The sequence below is a fragment of the Manihot esculenta genome, chromosome 3 (assembly GCF_001659605.2).
Source record: "Manihot esculenta cultivar AM560-2 chromosome 3, M.esculenta_v8, whole genome shotgun sequence".
Taxonomy (NCBI): Eukaryota; Viridiplantae; Streptophyta; class Magnoliopsida; order Malpighiales; family Euphorbiaceae; genus Manihot; species Manihot esculenta.
The window spans coordinates 30,125,055-30,142,595 of NC_035163.2; the positions used below are offsets into that span (position 1 = coordinate 30,125,055).

The 17,541-nt window shown below is 33.7% G+C and overlaps 2 protein-coding genes, 1 long non-coding RNA gene and 1 pseudogene across 4 annotated transcripts; 2 read left to right on the plus strand and 2 right to left on the minus strand.

Annotated features, from left to right (window-relative positions):
• Positions 1 to 1,051: 1,051 nt before the first annotated feature.
• On the minus strand, positions 1,052 to 4,106 carry LOC110612428 (probable serine/threonine-protein kinase WNK9). 2 transcript variants are annotated; one of them, XM_021753212.2, is made up of 7 exons: positions 3,949 to 4,106; positions 3,809 to 3,846; positions 3,429 to 3,656; positions 3,108 to 3,328; positions 2,870 to 3,027; positions 2,376 to 2,790; positions 1,052 to 2,288 (listed from the first exon to the last, which is right to left on the minus strand). In XM_021753212.2, exons 1-7 carry the CDS (start codon positions 4,021 to 4,023, stop codon positions 1,279 to 1,281), a joined length of 2,145 nt encoding a protein of 714 aa, XP_021608904.1. In that variant the 5' UTR covers positions 4,024 to 4,106; the 3' UTR covers positions 1,052 to 1,278. The 2 variants fall into 2 exon arrangements, with proteins under 2 accessions (XP_021608904.1, XP_021608905.1); XM_021753213.2 differs by having other exon boundaries at positions 3,985 to 4,091.
• A 3,406-nt stretch (positions 4,107 to 7,512) lies between these two features.
• LOC110610594 lies at positions 7,513 to 8,559 on the plus strand. Its single transcript, XM_021750583.2, has 3 exons — positions 7,513 to 7,815; positions 8,013 to 8,107; positions 8,281 to 8,559. Exons 1-3 carry the CDS (start codon positions 7,586 to 7,588, stop codon positions 8,355 to 8,357), a joined length of 402 nt encoding a protein of 133 aa, XP_021606275.1. The 5' UTR covers positions 7,513 to 7,585; the 3' UTR covers positions 8,358 to 8,559.
• Positions 8,560 to 10,011: 1,452 nt separating this feature from the next.
• On the plus strand, positions 10,012 to 12,700 carry LOC110611687 (annotated as a pseudogene).
• Positions 12,701 to 15,321: 2,621 nt separating this feature from the next.
• Positions 15,322 to 16,267, minus strand: LOC110610253. The gene is made up of 2 exons (XR_002487178.2): positions 15,977 to 16,267; positions 15,322 to 15,628 (listed from the first exon to the last, which is right to left on the minus strand). It is a non-coding gene; the product is annotated as an uncharacterized LOC110610253 (long non-coding RNA).
• Between the last annotated feature and the right edge of the window lie 1,274 nt (positions 16,268 to 17,541).

The window sequence follows — 17,541 nt, forward strand, 5'->3', positions numbered from 1 at the left end:
TGAGGTTGAAGATGACAGATTCAATGCAATTATGCAACAAAGTGACGATGTTCACTGCCGTTTCTACGATTCCTTCTTTTCTTTTCCTCGGCATTCTGGTGCTCAATTCAACATGGAAACCGGGCTTTACAACGTCTCTTTTAAAAAAAAAGTATTAAATGGGAAGAGCGATAAAGGAATCTCTCTACGCGTTTGCTTACTTTTCTGTGGCCCAACCTTTCTCTTTACGTCTGCTTCACAGCCATAATATTGAAAAGACCTAAAGCTCAAAAGAAAAAAAGAAAAAGCATGCACGAGTTCGAGAATCCCACTTCTTCAACCTATGCGACATTGGACCAATCCCTTCCTCTTCTTTCCATTAAAATAAATCCCTCGTACACTTTCGGGTACAATGATCATCATCGTCACTATGCTTTATTACAAGTTGGGATTAGTTTATCTTGGAACATAATTTTAATTATCAGCCAACAGCACACTGTCACTCTTCGTTCCTCTCCATTTGCAAGGTGTCTTGTCTTGGCGATGGATTCCTCTATTTTTAAGCAGAGTAGCCCACGAGCTTTTTCTTTTTAAAGCCTCAATTATAGGAAATGGTCGGCGTATATTGATCCTATGGACTTAGAGCCACTGCCATAATTTGCATCCTCAGCCTATGAACTCATCGGGTGGCAGGCAGGGGAGGTTAGGTTCGGGACATATACTCGTTGATTAAGGAGAAATGGAAGGACCATTCTACCTTTGCATTTTAAAACTACCCTCTAACTTTTTCTTGAATTCAAAGGTTGCTGTGTAGTAGTTAGGGGCAGAGAAGTAGAAGGTGGGGTGGGAAAATGCAAAATAGGTTATCTATAGAGAGAGTGGTACCCTCAGCCGATCACCTAATGGTCCCTGTTTAATTTAGAACTTGTGAAGGCCTCCAACGTGCACCTGCTATTTGCCTATTCAAAAACTTTCCACTTGACATCAGGAGTAATTATTTATTCGGGGCGAAAAAAAAGAAAGGATGGAGATTAGAGGGAATCTCTGTCATTGTAGGAGATGTGAGACAGAATTTTATGAAATATTTTTGCTTGGATGTTTATTTGGTATTGTACATTCGATTTTTACTCAACATATCCCTCATGGGGATAGACTGTAAAAAGCTGTAAACCAAATCTCTGTGCTAATTTCATCGCCACCTCTTTTTCCCCCTTATCAATGGAGAGAAGCATCCTAGATATTGATGAACATGAGAGTATAGTGCACACTTGGTAAAGTGAGTAGAAAACTGTGCAGTTATTAAACATCAAGAGCATCAACTGGGAGGGATGTTGCTCTATGGAGAGTATATGGAAGCAAATCTCCTGTGTTGAAACTCTTAGCATTGATAATTCGGTCAGGGCTGTATCTCCTAATCACTGCTTCAAAATTTTGGACTAGTTGGTACTCTGAATTGGCACGTCTCTTCTCAGCATCAGTAAGGAAATTTGAACTGAGATGCTTCCCAGATGGAAGAGATTTCAGGGGAGGTTTATATTTCTCTCTCTTTACTTTATGGAAAATTGAAGGCAAAGGAACTCCGTTTTCCTTTTTGTGATTCGCACTCAACTGTTGATCTCTAAGCTCCCTTAACTGCGTCTGATATTTTGCTTTAAGCCATCTAAGTTCTTGCCTAATTTCATTCTCATGATCATCCCAGTGAGCACAAGCTGCAGAAGGGCTTGAAGTGACGCACTTTCTTGTTTTGGATTCACAAAGACTATCAATGTTTATGATTCTCTCTTCCTTTACAAAAATTGATTGGTTCACTGCATCATCTCCCTCGTCATCACGATGAATCTCTTTTGATTCTTGTGAACCATCCCGCTGAGCCCATATATCAGCATAACTTAAGCCATTGGATTGGCTTGATACAACTGGTGCATAGTCAGTACTGGAACATTTTTCTGGCCCTTCAACTTGGTATGTGATCTCCTCAAATCGGCCGTGTAGATTGGCACATCCCTGCTCAGTACACTGAAGAACTTGCAAGTTCTTGGCTCCTGGACTATTTGATGACACATAATCCAATAGGTGGCCGTGTGAAGAGCAATTATGACAGAAAGTTGCATCAGTAAACTGTGAACTTTCCACTTTCCCCGGCCTTCTCTTCCATTCAGGCACCAAGCTTGCAATTTCACTATCAATCATATCAGCTATCTTCAACTCATCTTGGTCAGTAATATCAAGCTCAGAAACCATTTCAGCTGCAACACTTAGAGCAGTGTCAGTCTCAATGTCAAATGGGAAGTAGATGTTTCGAATGCGACCTGCACAGTAGAATCAAGTTCTTGCTATTTTTTATATGCTGAATTATGAACTAAATAATCCTGTAAAAGCAAACTTCAATTACTAACCTTCTTCATCTGCAATTCTGAGCCTTAAGAAGATGCCATCATCCTCTCTCCTCCTACCTTTGATTGTAATGTCCACATTTTCTAAATGCTCATCCTCTTGACAAGAAAACAGATCAATTTCACATGGTTCATACCCAACTTTATGGTATTCTATTTTATTTTCAGGATCATAACCAAGATAATGGGCATGATCCTTAATTCCATAGAAAGGTTGTCTTACTAGAGTTCCCGTTTCATTTGAATCACCCTGGTGGTCTAGCGACCTCAAATCATATCCATAATTATCAATTTGGAGAAAAGGGTCCTCCAAAAGCTCTCTGGCAGAGAGTCTACTCGACGCGGTTGCTAGACATTTCTCAACAAACTGTCGCACCTCAGGATCCCTTACTTTGTACAAAGCATCTGGCTTTTTCCCCTAAATCAAGATACCCATTTGTGAATAGGGGTTGTAAACAAAGAATTCAATCTGAAAAATTAGAGTTTTTAGTTCGTACAGATATAACTTTCTTGTATATCTGAGCAGGGTGGTTGCATTCACTGTATGGAAATTCACATGTAACCATCTCCAACACACACATCCCAAACGAATATATGTCAACTAATTCATTGTATTCCTCTTTATAGACCTCCGGAGCCATGAACTCTGGCGTTCCTGAGTAAGGAAAGAAGAAGAAAAATTTTAAAATATAGTATGATAATTGTTAAATAGGGGAGGAAATGTAAGAGAATTACCAACGCAACGAGCAGCATAGGATTTCTTAAGGATTGCAGCTAGGCCAAGATCACCAATCTTGACTTCTCCTTGGTTGCCATTAACAAAAATGTTGTCACACTTGAGATCTCTGTGGATTACAGGGGGGTTACGGCTATGGAGATAGTGAAGCCCCTTCAATATTTGCCTACACCAGTGCTTCACAGCTCTAATATTTACTCTCTTGTGTTTTAGCCTATACCTGCAGATAAGAATTCATATGCCAAATGAAACTCACCAACATTGAAAATTCAACAAAATGAAACACTGGATCAGTTCTACAAACTTCTATTAATGCTTACTGTCTGAGAGTACCAGAGGTGAACATTTCAGTGACAAAGTTGATGTTCCTGTTAGCTGCATCAACCCAAGAAGTGTAGAATTTGATGATGTTCTCATGTTTTAAAGTCTTGAGTAGGTGAATTTCACAGTAGAGCCTCTCAAGATCTTCAGGACTTTGGAGGAAATCATAGAGCTTCACCTGATTCCATGCCACCTCAATTCCTTCATACTCATCAAAGGCTTTATAGCTTCACCAACAAATACATCACCACATTCAAAAAAAAAAAAAAAAAAAAGGAAGAAAATGTTAAAATGCTGATTCACCAAAAAGGTTCATAGTTGAAAGAAACTTGAGTGGGGTTTGCAAAAAAGTGAGAAGAAAGAAAAGGGAAGTCCATACACTATCTTCGAAGCTCCCTTGCCAAGAATTTCATTGTACTGCAGAAAGCCAATACAGAGTTAAAAACCAAGTCTCAAATTTACTTGTAAATTTTCAGATATGGAAATGAACACAAAGAGAATGCAAGATATGAAATTTACTCTTCCATATCTCCCAGTAGGATCAACTTCAACAACCTCATCAGAATCTGGCTCAAGTCTTGCAGGGCCATTCATTCCTTGTTTCTATCCTCAGCTGCAGTGTTTCCGTAGACAAAAGAGCCAGGAAAGAGGGAAAGATGACTTGGTAACTGGTCCGATATTAATAGAGGAAAAATAAAGCTTTTTTTTTTAATTAAATAAATTTAAAGAGGAAAGAAAGGAAGTGAAATGAGTGAAAAAAAAATTTTTTTTTTTTAAAAAGGAAGGAAGGAAAGAAAAAAAGTGCCTCGGTGAGTCTCACCATTTAAAAGGACAAGTTTAATGGCCAACTACTCAGAGACAACGAGGCAAACATATCATAAAGGTTGCATCCACCTAAGACAATCTGACAGAACAGCCTCACCTCTTTTTCACTCTCTCTTTCCCGGAGCTGTTAAAACCGAAACCGACATGATCTCTCTTTCTTTCTCTCTCTCTCTTGGTGGTTTTTGCCAGCAACAACTTGCAAAGCCTGACACAACCAAAATTAATATTATAATGTCACTTCTGATTTTCTGGCTAACAAAATATTATTTTTGCGTCATGAAAATCTTATTGGAGACTTTTCTGAATAGTTGTCCTCTTCCTCTTCCTTTTTATTATTATTATTTTTTCTTTATTGTTGTGTGATTCATTATGTTGCTGTCTACAGCCTACCATGAAGTCTTCAGTCAGTTTCTTGGAAACTCCTTTCTTCCCCTTCAGCTGTACGCTTAGTTGATTGAGATTTTACATACAGTTTGACAGTTCAAGTTAAAAGACAAACTTTTAGTAAATTTGTGTGTGTGCTGAGATTAGCATTGACGTCAACTTGTGCAATAAAAGCAATGAGTGAGTGATAAGACTTACTGTTCAAGAACAATAAAAGATGGAGTTAATTGGCTACAGGCTACAGGCTACATTAATGGTCGTTGGGGGGTTAGGGTTCAAGGGCAGTGGTATCGCTCTGATCTACACGTAAACAAGTGCAGGGTATCAAAATCCTGGCTGTCCCGTGGAAGTCCGTCGCTGTTATGTACCTGCAGTTTGAGCTATACGGTTTATACAATAAATTATTGTCCAAGTGGGTGGTTGGAACGCAAAAACAAAAACACGTTCATTGTGCATGTGTACCCCAAATTTACCGTATGCGGCGAACCACATTGGATGCATCTGATTGATTTAGGTCATGCTGTTAATAAATTATAATCAAGGGCCTATGCATAGAATAGCAAGGATATTTTTAATATTCAATTTAATTAAATTTTAATAAGACGGATTTAATAATTATAATTAAATTTAAATTTAAAAAATAAAATTTTATTAAAATTTTATTTGTAAACTTCGCGATATAAATAAAATTTTACCCTCACTACTCTTTAAATTTTTATTATAAGTAAATATAATTTTTATCATTACATCCATCTTAAATATTAAACTATCAATTATTATATTCTAACAATAATATTTATTTTTTATTATATTTAATTCTAACTGTTTATACCAAATAAAATTCTAAAAGTACATCCTGAATTGGCGCTACTTGTAATAGTCGTGGACTAAGACCCTACTCCTAAACTATGATAATTGAATGAGAAATTTTCTCCACCTAATAAAATCCTCGGTAGTTTTTCTCCAATTAATAAACCTAGTTTGAATTGGAAATTTGTTCACCTAACCTGTAATTCCTAATTCATGCAATAGTTACATACAAATACTATAAAAAAAAAACTCAAAAGCAAAATAAATGATTTCTTTTAATATAATATGCTTCAAACTCCAAATTTCTCGTTATAGTAACAATTCCAATACTAATAAAATAAGGCCCATTAATTTTCTTTTAATAGTATAATACGTTTTAACACTGTGTGTTGGTGTGGTATATTATTGAAAACTCAAAGTTAAACTGTCCCTTCAACTAGGTAAGTTTCAGTTTAGAAGCCGTTGATTTCGGTCCCTAACTAATAATTCAAATTTTTGAAAATTTTGAATTTTTATTATAAAAGTTCGGTTAATTAATACCATTATTTTTAAAATAAACATTGTTATTTTAATGAATTATTTATTATCAATTCCATTATTCATATTTTCATATATAAGATATTAATTAATGAAAATTTAAAATATTAACAGAACTTTTATAACATTAGTTCGACTCTGAATTAATTAGAGTCCATATAACACTCGTACAAGAGAGAGATTATTAAAAAATGTATCAAATAAATCATGAGTAAAACACTTCTTGTTTGATTTTTACAAACTATATTTGAAATTAAGTATTAATAATTTCGATTTTAGTTGGATTCTAAACATTTTTGTTACTAATCTGATTTTTTTTTCACTTTAATTTTTATTTTAATTTTCATTTAAAACCTTGAATTTTACATTTAAAATTATAAGATTTTTATTTTTATTTTAAAATAGTAAAATAATTTTTAAATTTATAACAATCAAAACAATAATAAAAATAAAAATGTGTAATATATATATATATATATATATATATATTGATGACCGCTAGATTTTTTCGTTCAGGTCTAAGGCCAGACCCATTAGAACAGTTCATAATCCGAAGGCTTCTAAACTTCCTTCAAGAGTCAGGTCCAGCCCTCTCAGCTCAAAGATCGGGCTCCAATCAGATTCTTCAATCAGACCGGCCCAGCTCTTCCGGCCCAATGAACAGATCCCCTCTAGGCCCAATCTTAATTTTATTTTCCGGCCCAGCTTGGAACCAGGAAGGAATTCAGCCCATTCACTTTGTGGGACCATTCGCATGCGTGCCCGGGAAGAATCAGGGGACCGTTACGCATGGGGCAACGTTCTGATTTCCTCGTACGTCCATATCAACGTAACAGGGACAGGTGGCCCAATGACACACATTCTGTTATACGTCACACAAGAGAAAACATATAAAAGGAGAAATACTCTCCTCTAGGTCTAAGCTTTTTCCAGTTTGACAGAACTCTTATAAAACTCTATTTTTTGAATCTCAAATCATCATATATATATATATTAAAAATACTATATTATATTTTAGATATTTTTAATTGCATAGTTTTTAGTTAAAAAATACATATATAATTAATACTTAAAAATATATGATATAATTAATGTTTGATTCAATTACATAATTAAATACTAGAAGGTAATTTAATGCATTTGTAATTGAAATTGTTAAAAGAAAAGATAGAAGATAATGTTAAATTAGATATATTTAAAGAAATTTATAGATGTGTATGAAATTGATAATTTGAATTGGATATTGGTGAAAAATCAAAATTGAATTAAAATAATAATTTCGATATTACTATTATTATTATATTTTTACGATTTTAATTATTTAATCTCTCATTTAAATTTATACATCATTATAGTTTTGCAATTTCAATCATTTAATCTCTTATTTAGATTTGTAGGATAATAAAATTGCTGACACGTCCGCTAAACTTTTTTTTTTTTTTTTTTGAAATGGACCGCTAAACTTTATATTTTATCATTTAATTGATTAGTGGTAATTATACAGCTGCTCCATTCCGGAGGAAAGACGTGGTCCGCGGGCGCCCTATTGCCCAATTTGAAGAATAAAAAGGAGAAGAATATTCCCGCAGGCAGATTTTAGATGTTGTGTTGCATTTTATTCCTTTCTGGTTTCTTGCTTTTGGCGTTTGCCAAAAGGACTCTGTTCCATTGCTTTCTGCCTTATCGCTTCCGTCATCTGAATAGCTCCTATCAGAAGCCGACGATCATGGTCACCAACGACGTCGGTATTGACACACCGTGGCTCCGTTCTCTGGTTCGCGTACTCGTCTCCACTAATCTCTTCCACGTCCTGGTTTGCGCGCCTGATTCGTGTGTTTTCTTTTCTTTCTTTATGCTCATAAACCTGTACCAGCGTTGCGTTATTTTTAGCTTAATGTTGGAAATTCTGAGCTGAGATTGCTCGTCCAACTATGACTTCTATTGCAGTATTATTTTCGAATCTGGAATTGCTTTGCTGTTTCGAATAGATTGATCACTTGTTTGTGTTACTGTTGAACAATGCTCAGAGAAAAATCCGCCTTCAGTCATTGCATTACTTGGCGTCATCCTATTTCAGCTCAGCGAGTAGTCATTGAAGGCGCAACAGCCTTTGCAGTCTCTGGTGTGTTATGCTTTAGCCTTAGCGTTGTTCAAATGCTCATTTTAGCTATTAGAATTTAGACATGCATCAACTGTGCCCCTTTCCAATTTTTCCTAGATCATTGATTAGTATGCAGGATTTGTTGAGACCGATTTTGAACTCTCAAAAATTAATTTTGGATCATCATATTGCAGATCACGCAGAAATCTATTTGTTAAGTGGAAGAAAGGCTTCAGAATGGGAAATTGAGCATAAACATTTATACAACTGATTTTCATATATTAACTCTCCCAGTGTCATGTTTACGTTTTTATTCTTTATTCTTTCAATCTATTGTGCTGTAGTTAGTGGGGAATAAGAAGCATTAGTTGCCCCGAGAAATTCTGCAGTTTTTTTTGTCCAAAAAAATTCCCTTGCAATTTATAGACCAAGCCTTGAGTTTCTTTGATTTTTTAAATAATTAAGCTCTCAAAATTTTTATTACTCTCCAAATATTATCAAAAATTTCTAAAATTGATGTACTAATTTTTATTTTTCATTATTTGGCTTTCTCAATTTTTCTATTGGTCTTTATAATTTATAATTTATAATTTATATATTTTAATTTAAATTTAAATTGAGGTAGTAAAATTATTTGACTATCATAGATAAGGTACAAAGTTTAATTAAAAATTAATTACTTAAAAATAAAAAAAATTAATTACTTAAACTTATGTATTTACGAATTAAATTTTGATTGGCTTCTATTATTAAAAATTAATTACAAATTAATCTGATGATTTTTACCATATAATCTATAATTATATCAATTTTTCTATTTTTACTTTTGCTCTCCCCCTTATTCTAGGGAAGTATAATGTTTTCCTTTAACTTCCCTTCCATTTTGCCTTCTCTCATTTATTTTATAAAGATTAAAAAAAAATATTTACTTGATAAAATTAGTGATCTCAACCCTCACACAAATTTTGGATTGATGAGCTGAAATATTCATTTAGTTTTATATGATATATTCTTTATTATTTTACAAATCTTTTTAATTTTTTCATGTCAATTTGATTTTAATGATTATTACTTTTTTAATTTAGTTCTACCGTACTATATTGCCTAGCTAAGTAGCTATTTGGAGTTTATATTTATTTTCTGACTTTTGAATGTAAAAATTAGATATAATGCATTAAAGTTATTTTTTTTATGTGCAATATTCTTTATATCATTAAGTCATATAATAATCACACAATAATTTTGTAGTACTGATGTTTATTATAGAGATTGAATATTTTTTGAATAAACTTTTATAGTTTGATGTGTTGTATTATTTTTATTTTACTCTATGTTCTATATATTCTATATATATGTTTACATGTGCACACGTGGATATTATATTCATGTATTATAATTGGCTCCCTCTAAGAAAATTTCTTGGCTCCCCCCCCCCCCCCCCCGATATTGCTTGTTCTTATTTTCATTCTATATAATTTTTCTAGAAATACTGAAATTCTACATATGATTTGCTGGCACTCCGGCTGATTGTGCTTCTTTAGGAGTCATTTCCTTCAATTCCCGATCTGGTAGCGCTCTGCTTTAATCTGCAGCTGCAAAATTCTCAAGTGGATTCATTTAAGATTGCAGTTTTTTTGCTCTAATTTTTGCATATATATTCTCTTCTTCTATTTTGTAGCCTTATAAAGTGAAACTTCAATGGTTTGAGAGTTGCAATCACTATTGACAGGACATTTTTCTTTTTCATAGAGATACCTCTGATCTTTCTTAGTTAAGGTGACTTTGTTAGAGACTCTTTCATGCTGAACAAAAATGCTTGCAAACATCCTATTTTTCATGTTTAGGTTTCGTTAGTCAACAAGTTTCTGCATGAAGGTGCTAATTTGTTTTTCTATTTCTTCACATAGGTAATAAGTGGTATAAATATGGGGATCGACTGTGGCTATCACATGTTAGTATCAATGCACTTCTATGCCTTTCATATTCTCCAAAGCTTGCAGCTGTGAAATTCATCTCTTTACTGTTGTCTCCTCTTCCATCATCCACTCCTTTCTCACTCTTTTGAAGTGAAAATCTTGTAAGACGTGAACAAAAATTCAGTTTGTGGACAGGAAGCATCCCCCTAACTTTGTGATCAAACAATAAAGCATCCCTTTAAAACTAGGGCTTCTAACTAACTTGATATTGATGTATTTTTGTTTTAGTTAATCTTCCTGCTTTATGGTTTTATGCTTGCTGATCCCTTAATAAATTGCAGTGTCTACTCTGGTACTGTTGCCGGCGCTCGGGAGGCCTTCTTTAATGATGTACCTTCCGTCTCCATTTCATATGACTGGTATGCAGACATTTGTTTTAGTTCTCAGGTCCAGATCAGTGAGAAGGATTTTCTTCCTGTTAGCTTTTTATGATTGAATTTGAACCTTAGGATTTCATTGTTATTGCTCTTTTAACATGCAAAGAGGTCTGACAAAAGAAAAAATGGCCTTCCTTTGCTATCTACAGGTTTGGAGGTAAAGCACCATTCAAGACTTCACAATTGCAGTTGAAGCTTGCATACCAATAATAAGTGCTCTTCTTGTTGAGATTAGGAATCAAACTTATCCTTCAAGTTGTTTTCTGAATATAGATTTGCCAACAAATGTTTCTAATCACAAGGTAAGTTGCAGGCTAGATTGTCAAAACATTACAGTATGAGTGCTACAGAACTAAGGAAACATTTTGGCATTGGCATTTCTTTTGGATGCATTTTCATTTCATTTCATTTCCCATGTTGGTGAATACTGATGGTTTCATCTGGAAGAAAAGGAAGCCAAATATTTTCAGCAACTATTAAAGGAAAAAATGAAGAGATTTTTTAAAATAAACCTTCTCATTTTGTTGCAGTCGTTCATGAAGGTATGACTAAAGTCTAAACTGTAAACCAAATCTTGCTTGGACATATTATTTTATTGATTACAAACAGTTTTGTTGCATGGTTCAGTTTGTTCTGAAAGCATAGAATTACCTGTTTTAAACCTTAAATATACGTGCAGGTGCACTTGCATATTTGATTTGGATGTCTTTGACTCTTATTTTTCTGGGGAAATATGTTAGCCTGCCCTGTCAGATTAATATTGTCATTTTTGGAGGGAATTATGGGAAAAAAGAGGAGGCAGTCTGATGAGGGAAAGGAGAGACCAGTGGTACAGCTCATTTCATTTGTCATTCTTATAATTTCATTTGTTGCATATGCTTCATTCTTACTTTGGAGTGCCTGGCCTTTTGCATTATCGCTTATGATAAGATTATTAGTGATTCTGTTATGTTTATAAACTCAAATGTTAGTTTGCGGTTTGGCTGTTTCTTATGCCTCCACAAGGGATATAAGCTGACTAGGCAGGGCAAAAGCATATTCAAAACGGTGTGGAAGCAAGTTCCTTCCGGCATGGAAGGAGGAAAAATGTTATCAACAATGACAATGGACACAAATTCAGCAGCCGCAACAGAAACTGGTACATCAAATGTATCGCAAGAACAAATGTGGTTTGGAGGAGAAGTAGGTCTCCTTTTATTATTTTGTTTATCCCTTTTTAACAAGTTTTTTGTTCCCTTTTCTGCTTAGTAGGTACTCCTGTTATAGTATTATCTAGACTTCTCTGTCTAAAGCTAAAGCGTTTCCCTGGCCAAGTTCTTTGTCACCTGCGATAACATCATGCAGTGCGCGCCTTCTCCCTTCATCATTTCTTTCCTTTTCTAAAATTTTCATAATCTCCTTTTCCGTTCTTCTAAACCACTTTCTGCTCATATTTTTGGGAGGGAAAAGATATCCTCCGCAAAGAAGAGAATTGTATTGGTAGGTCAGGTCATTCAACAAGTGAACTTATTGAATATAGAATCAGTTGATAAAGGAGTTGTGTACAAGTATTGCAATTCTGTTGTCTAAATATTTTGTGTATGTTATGATCAATCACCATTTATAAAGAAAAAAAAGTTAATTGTGGCTAGTGTTTGTGAATGATTCAGATAATTTTTTATGTGCTCTGTAGAGACACTATTTAGAGCAATATTACTTTTCTTAATCCTGCTTTCACCCTTTTATTTTTTCAGAATACTGTGTAATTAAATTTAAGAAATTTTTTCATCTTTAATTTTGATAGGCAAAGGGAGCTCAAGTTGATGATGATGATACAGATCGTAGATTTCTTCAGGAAGGATAAGTGCGTCACTATCTTTGTTTATAAGTTGAAACTCATCTGAGATTCCGTATAAAATTGTCCATAATTAACAGAATACCTGTATTTATTTCAGATTACAGTAACTCCCCTTGGTGCCCTATCCCAATTTGATACAGGCTGCCTAGATTACTTTAAAGATTGGCTGCCAGGCGTGGTTGACCGCCCATCTCCATCCGCTGGATAAGGTTTGTCTCCACAACAAAATCAAAGCCATGTGAGGGGACAATGTTCTATATGTAGCTTGGTTTCTCATTCCAGATTGATTTTGACTGTGTATGAATACCTTACCATCTTCATGTGTTTATGCACCATTTTACCCTTGTTTCTTCTATCTCTTACTGGGATTATCATGCTCCAAAGCCAAAATAAGCCTTTTTAAATATTGCTTTTTGCTTTTTCTGTGTAGAACTGAATAGGCTCTTTGCAGAATAAATCTTGTGAACTTATGAATTATGACTCAGTGGCAGAAAGGAAGATGACAAACACTTGCCTTTCAAAGTGAAGTGCATAATTCCAAATTTCCAATACGTAGTGTCAATTACTTCTTAATTTCTTTCAATGATGCTCTAGTACTTGGGATATCAAATCCCTTGTCAGCGGTTATTAGTCGAAGGAAATCTTTGTATCTTGTTTTGTTGTTGACATGGTGGTCATCTTTCAAGTGCTCATAGACAGTGAGTTCCATTAGTACCACAACTCATTGCTCAGACTGATTAACTCATTAGAATTTCAAAGGCATCGCATCTTATGGTACAAGATTGGATGGGAAATGGATTATTGGCTCACCAAAAGTTTTAGACCAAAATTTATCTCATTTTCTTACAGAAGTTGTCAAGAAATATTTTCGAGTAAATGTCAAGACAGTTTTCTGTGAGATTAGGCTCAAAGTTTAGCACATTGGATACCTTTTGGTGCCACTAAGTAAGCTGATTGCCTTGAGCTGGCAAAAATTTTCTTCCCCCATTAAACCTGAATGGGGCTAATATCTTGGATGGAATATTAAAATTTAGCTAAAAATCAGCTTTTTTTTTTTGCATATATTAATCAACGAGACTTCTGAACCATTTAGTAGATCAGCTACAAGTGTTTGCACAAGGCAATCTTTTGCTGGATTTGTCTAATTTATCTCACCATGTAAAATTTTTCGGTTAACTTTGGTGATTCAATATTTAGATGGCTTCAAGTTCGATTAGGATGCTGTTATTGTTAGTGACATTCCTTGCAATAATATTTCACATTGGAGTTCCTTTATTATTATTATTTTCTTTTGGGTAAATTACCTTTTTGTTTCTAGATTATATCAAAATTAACATACATTCTTTGATTTTTAAGTTTCATGCACTAAAAAAAAATCATTGAGTTTTTAAAAGCATAAATGAAAAAGTAATTTATCATTTTCTTTTTCTACAATCTTCTTATATTATTCTGGCTGAAAATTTTGTTAATGTACGCACTACGCAGAACTGTTATTCGTGGCTGATTGAAAGGCTGGTAGGAATTTATCTGGATTCTTTTTATGAAAGGAAAATTTACATCATCATTCACCGGCTTTCTGCGTGCTAATTTTGTAAAATGTAATTGTAATGATATTGCAATTAGCAATAAAAGCTTTTGTGAAACTCGTTTGGTGCTGATGTATTGAGAAGATCTTGACCAATTTGATAATAACTCTTGCATTTGCTTTAAGTTATTACAAATACCAATGGGACTCGATGTGCATGTCGGTGGTCATTAGTAGTCATTAGAATTAGCTGATATTTCTTATATTTTTCTATATTTGTATTACCCAACCCATTAATTAATTAGTCATTAGATTAGTTCATAAATCTAATCGATTTTGATCAGGAAAAAACAAGGTCAAGCGTAACTACAATGTAGTTGATCCAAGGAATAAGGATTAGAAATCTGAACCAAATAAATCAGACATGGATGAACTGAACAGATGAGATTAGAAAAGGAATCTCTCCCGACCATTGATTGGAACCGTTTTGGCAACAAGTTTTATTATTGTTATTATTGTTGTTGGCATTTCCGTCGAAACTGGGAAAAAAGCTAGTTGGAATTTAATTAAAATATTTCCGATATCAATAAAAAAATTAGAAAAAATGGTTAGCAAAGTTTAATCTAGTTGTTGCTTTAATTATTTGATAATTGACATGGCAAAGATGGAAATTTATTTCTTCTTTTCCTTGTGCTTTGTATTTATTTATAGTCCATCAATAATAATTTAATGGTAGAGTAATTTTTATTCACATCTAGGTGTATACATCTAACTAATAAATAAATTATATAATAGTTAAAATCATAATAGTCTCACATATACAAATTTAAATTAATAAGATCTTGTGAAGAATATATATTGGCGTCAAATAATATATTTATCTATCTTTATTTATAATCAATCTATATACTTGGTCAATGATTTAAAACAGTTAGATTTTCAAGCGATTAGGATATTTCTCTTGATTATATTAAAATTTTACAAGAATTTAATTAATTTTCATATTTAAAAATATTGAAAAATGCAATCCTTTTAACTTAAAAAAAAATAATTTTTTAAAAAAATTAGAAACTATATCAAAAAGTAACGTGATTTAGATATGGAAAGCACCTCTTGAATTGAAATACATTATTATCTTGTTAGGTAAAGTCTGTTAATTTAAATTCCTTAGCAGAAAGTTCATAGTTTCATTCAAAAACATGATGCATATTTAAAGGAGGAAATTGTTTTCTGATGCACTTGTCTCAAAAGGTAAATTAACAGTAGTATTTGATTGTGTAAGAATTTATTGTTGAAGACTTGGGAAAATCATGGAAGTTGTCCCATCCATTCTTTAGTTTTCAAAGGTCAACTTCACAAGGATATTAAAATAAGAAACAAATTGCTAACCCCAACCGCTGAAACTGATAAAGCAACAATAATCAGAAGCTAAAATAGACCCAATGCCTCTTAATTAAGTATTAAGCATGTTTAGGGTTTTGGAATAGAGACAGAATTAGAGTAGTTGGGTTAAAAAAAAATTGAAACAAGGAAATTGATTTTGTAATTAATATAGTATGTAACTGAGATGACAAGAAACTTAAAAGGCAAAAGTAGAAAACAAAAAATGCCTTTTTTTCACCAGAGAATATAATAAAACATCATAAATATTTTATGTACATGACATTGACTGGACCTCTCCCATTAATTTCAGTGATCTTGTACTAAATCTTCATTGTTTTGATTGAATGGAAGGTGCAGTGGATTCCACTAGTATTGACCATAGGACTTGAACATCTTCACAAGGGCATGATTTCACATCCTCATATAGAATGTATATCCCTCTTCCTGACAAATTTAAAAGCAAACGTTTTTCTGTGAGAAAAGTATGACATTGCAAAAAAAAAAAAAAATCTTTTGAGAACAATTCATTCTAATTTGTTAGAGCAGATTGTGATAGATGAATAAATTGTTAATTTGTTTCAAGCAATTACAATGTGAACCCAGAAGAGGAGAGATAAAATGGAGATTGTTAATGAAAATGAAGCAAAACTTGGTGAATGCTGGTTCATTCTCCAATAAGGCAAAAGAACCCAAGAGGGAGAAAAGAAAGAAAGAAGAGAAAATGATACTGCAGAATCAAGAAACAAGCAGAAATTTAGCATATGAAAGAAGAAATATGAACTGAAAACATACTCTTTTTAGGAGTTGAATGCAAACGAAACCATAGCTTCTTCAATGGAGAGAGGAGGGATTGCAACCACTCCATTTAGAGAAGTGGGTGTGGCTCATGTAAGTGAGAGAATGGGATGGAAAAAAACAGAAAAAGCTCTGTATATTTTGCTTAGACAAGGGTGAACTTAATAAGGCCACTGTTCCTGAGACAAAATTTTTGTCACAGTCCCTTGCAGGCCAATCATGCGTTTCATACACTTTGGGTATTGGTGCAGTGTCATTTTCAAGCCCTTTTTCCCTTGTATTAGAAGAAGCAAAGCCACCCCACCAATCATCTGTGCTTCACACACTTGCTCTAGCAAACTTACTCTCTCTATATCTTTTTTTTGTTTATTATTTTTACTAACTTCCCTTTTGCCTGAAGCCTCATTTTGGCATTGGCAGCATTGTTCATACGCTAAATAGCAGAGTCAGAGAGTCGTGGGGTTTATTTGTGTTTGAAGTAAACACTAGATTGTAGTGAGTGTAGTACAAGTATCTCCTTCTCGTATCTCCACCTGTCCCGTTGGCGTTGAGTTCCTTAGGAGTGTATCGGAGGCTTAGTTTTGCTGGGTTAAAAATAGGGGTGAGCAGAATCCGGTTCAAACCGAAAAAACCGACCGAACCGAATCGATTTGAAAATTTGATTCGGTTTTTTATACATTTCGGTTCTGTTCGGTTCGGTTTTAAATTTCAGAAATTTTAGTTATTTCGGTTCGGTTCGGTTTTGATCAGAAAAAAACCGAAAAAACCGAACCGAACCGATTAGGGATAATAATATGTTTTTTCAATAATATAGAGAAATTAAATTATATTAAAATTAAAATATTTTAATTAAATTTTAAAATACTAAAAATAAAGTGTAAAAAATTAAAAAAATATTAAAAATCGAAACTGATCAAACCGAACCGAATCGAACCGAATCAGACCGGTTCGGTTCGATTCGGTTTCTGACCAAAATCGGTTCGGTTCGGTTTTCATAAAAACTAAAATTTCGGTTTTCGGTTTATTCGGTTCGGTTCGGTTTTGAACCGAACCGACCGAATGCTCACCCCTAGTTAAAAGTTTGATTTCAGTAGTGCCTAATATGTATTTAGAATGTTCACAAAGTAAGTTGCACACAAACTGATGCAAGAGTTTTTCAATGCTTGATTGATTAGAGTTGCAAAAGCCCAAAAGTATAAAGACAGAGACACCTTGTGGGTTATGGGCTAACAAGCTTTTGAATTGAGGCCACTCTTCAAAAGCCCATTTGCGTCATTCAGCCCGTTAAAGGAACAGGTCATGTTAATTTTGGAAGGCAAATTGTCCCATACACCTGTGTACCATGTCTATATGCGCCTTTCATTTATAAAAAATTCAAATCTTACCTGAATTATGGATAGTGGAGTACTCTGCACGAGGAGAATACATAAATTTGAGATATTTTGCCGTTTTGTACTATAATTACTGCACCAACATAATAGATAAATTGTTAATTCACGAAGAGATTCTATCATATAAATTTCCAAAAGTTTGCAAAGTATCAGATTGGAAGGAGGCTCTCT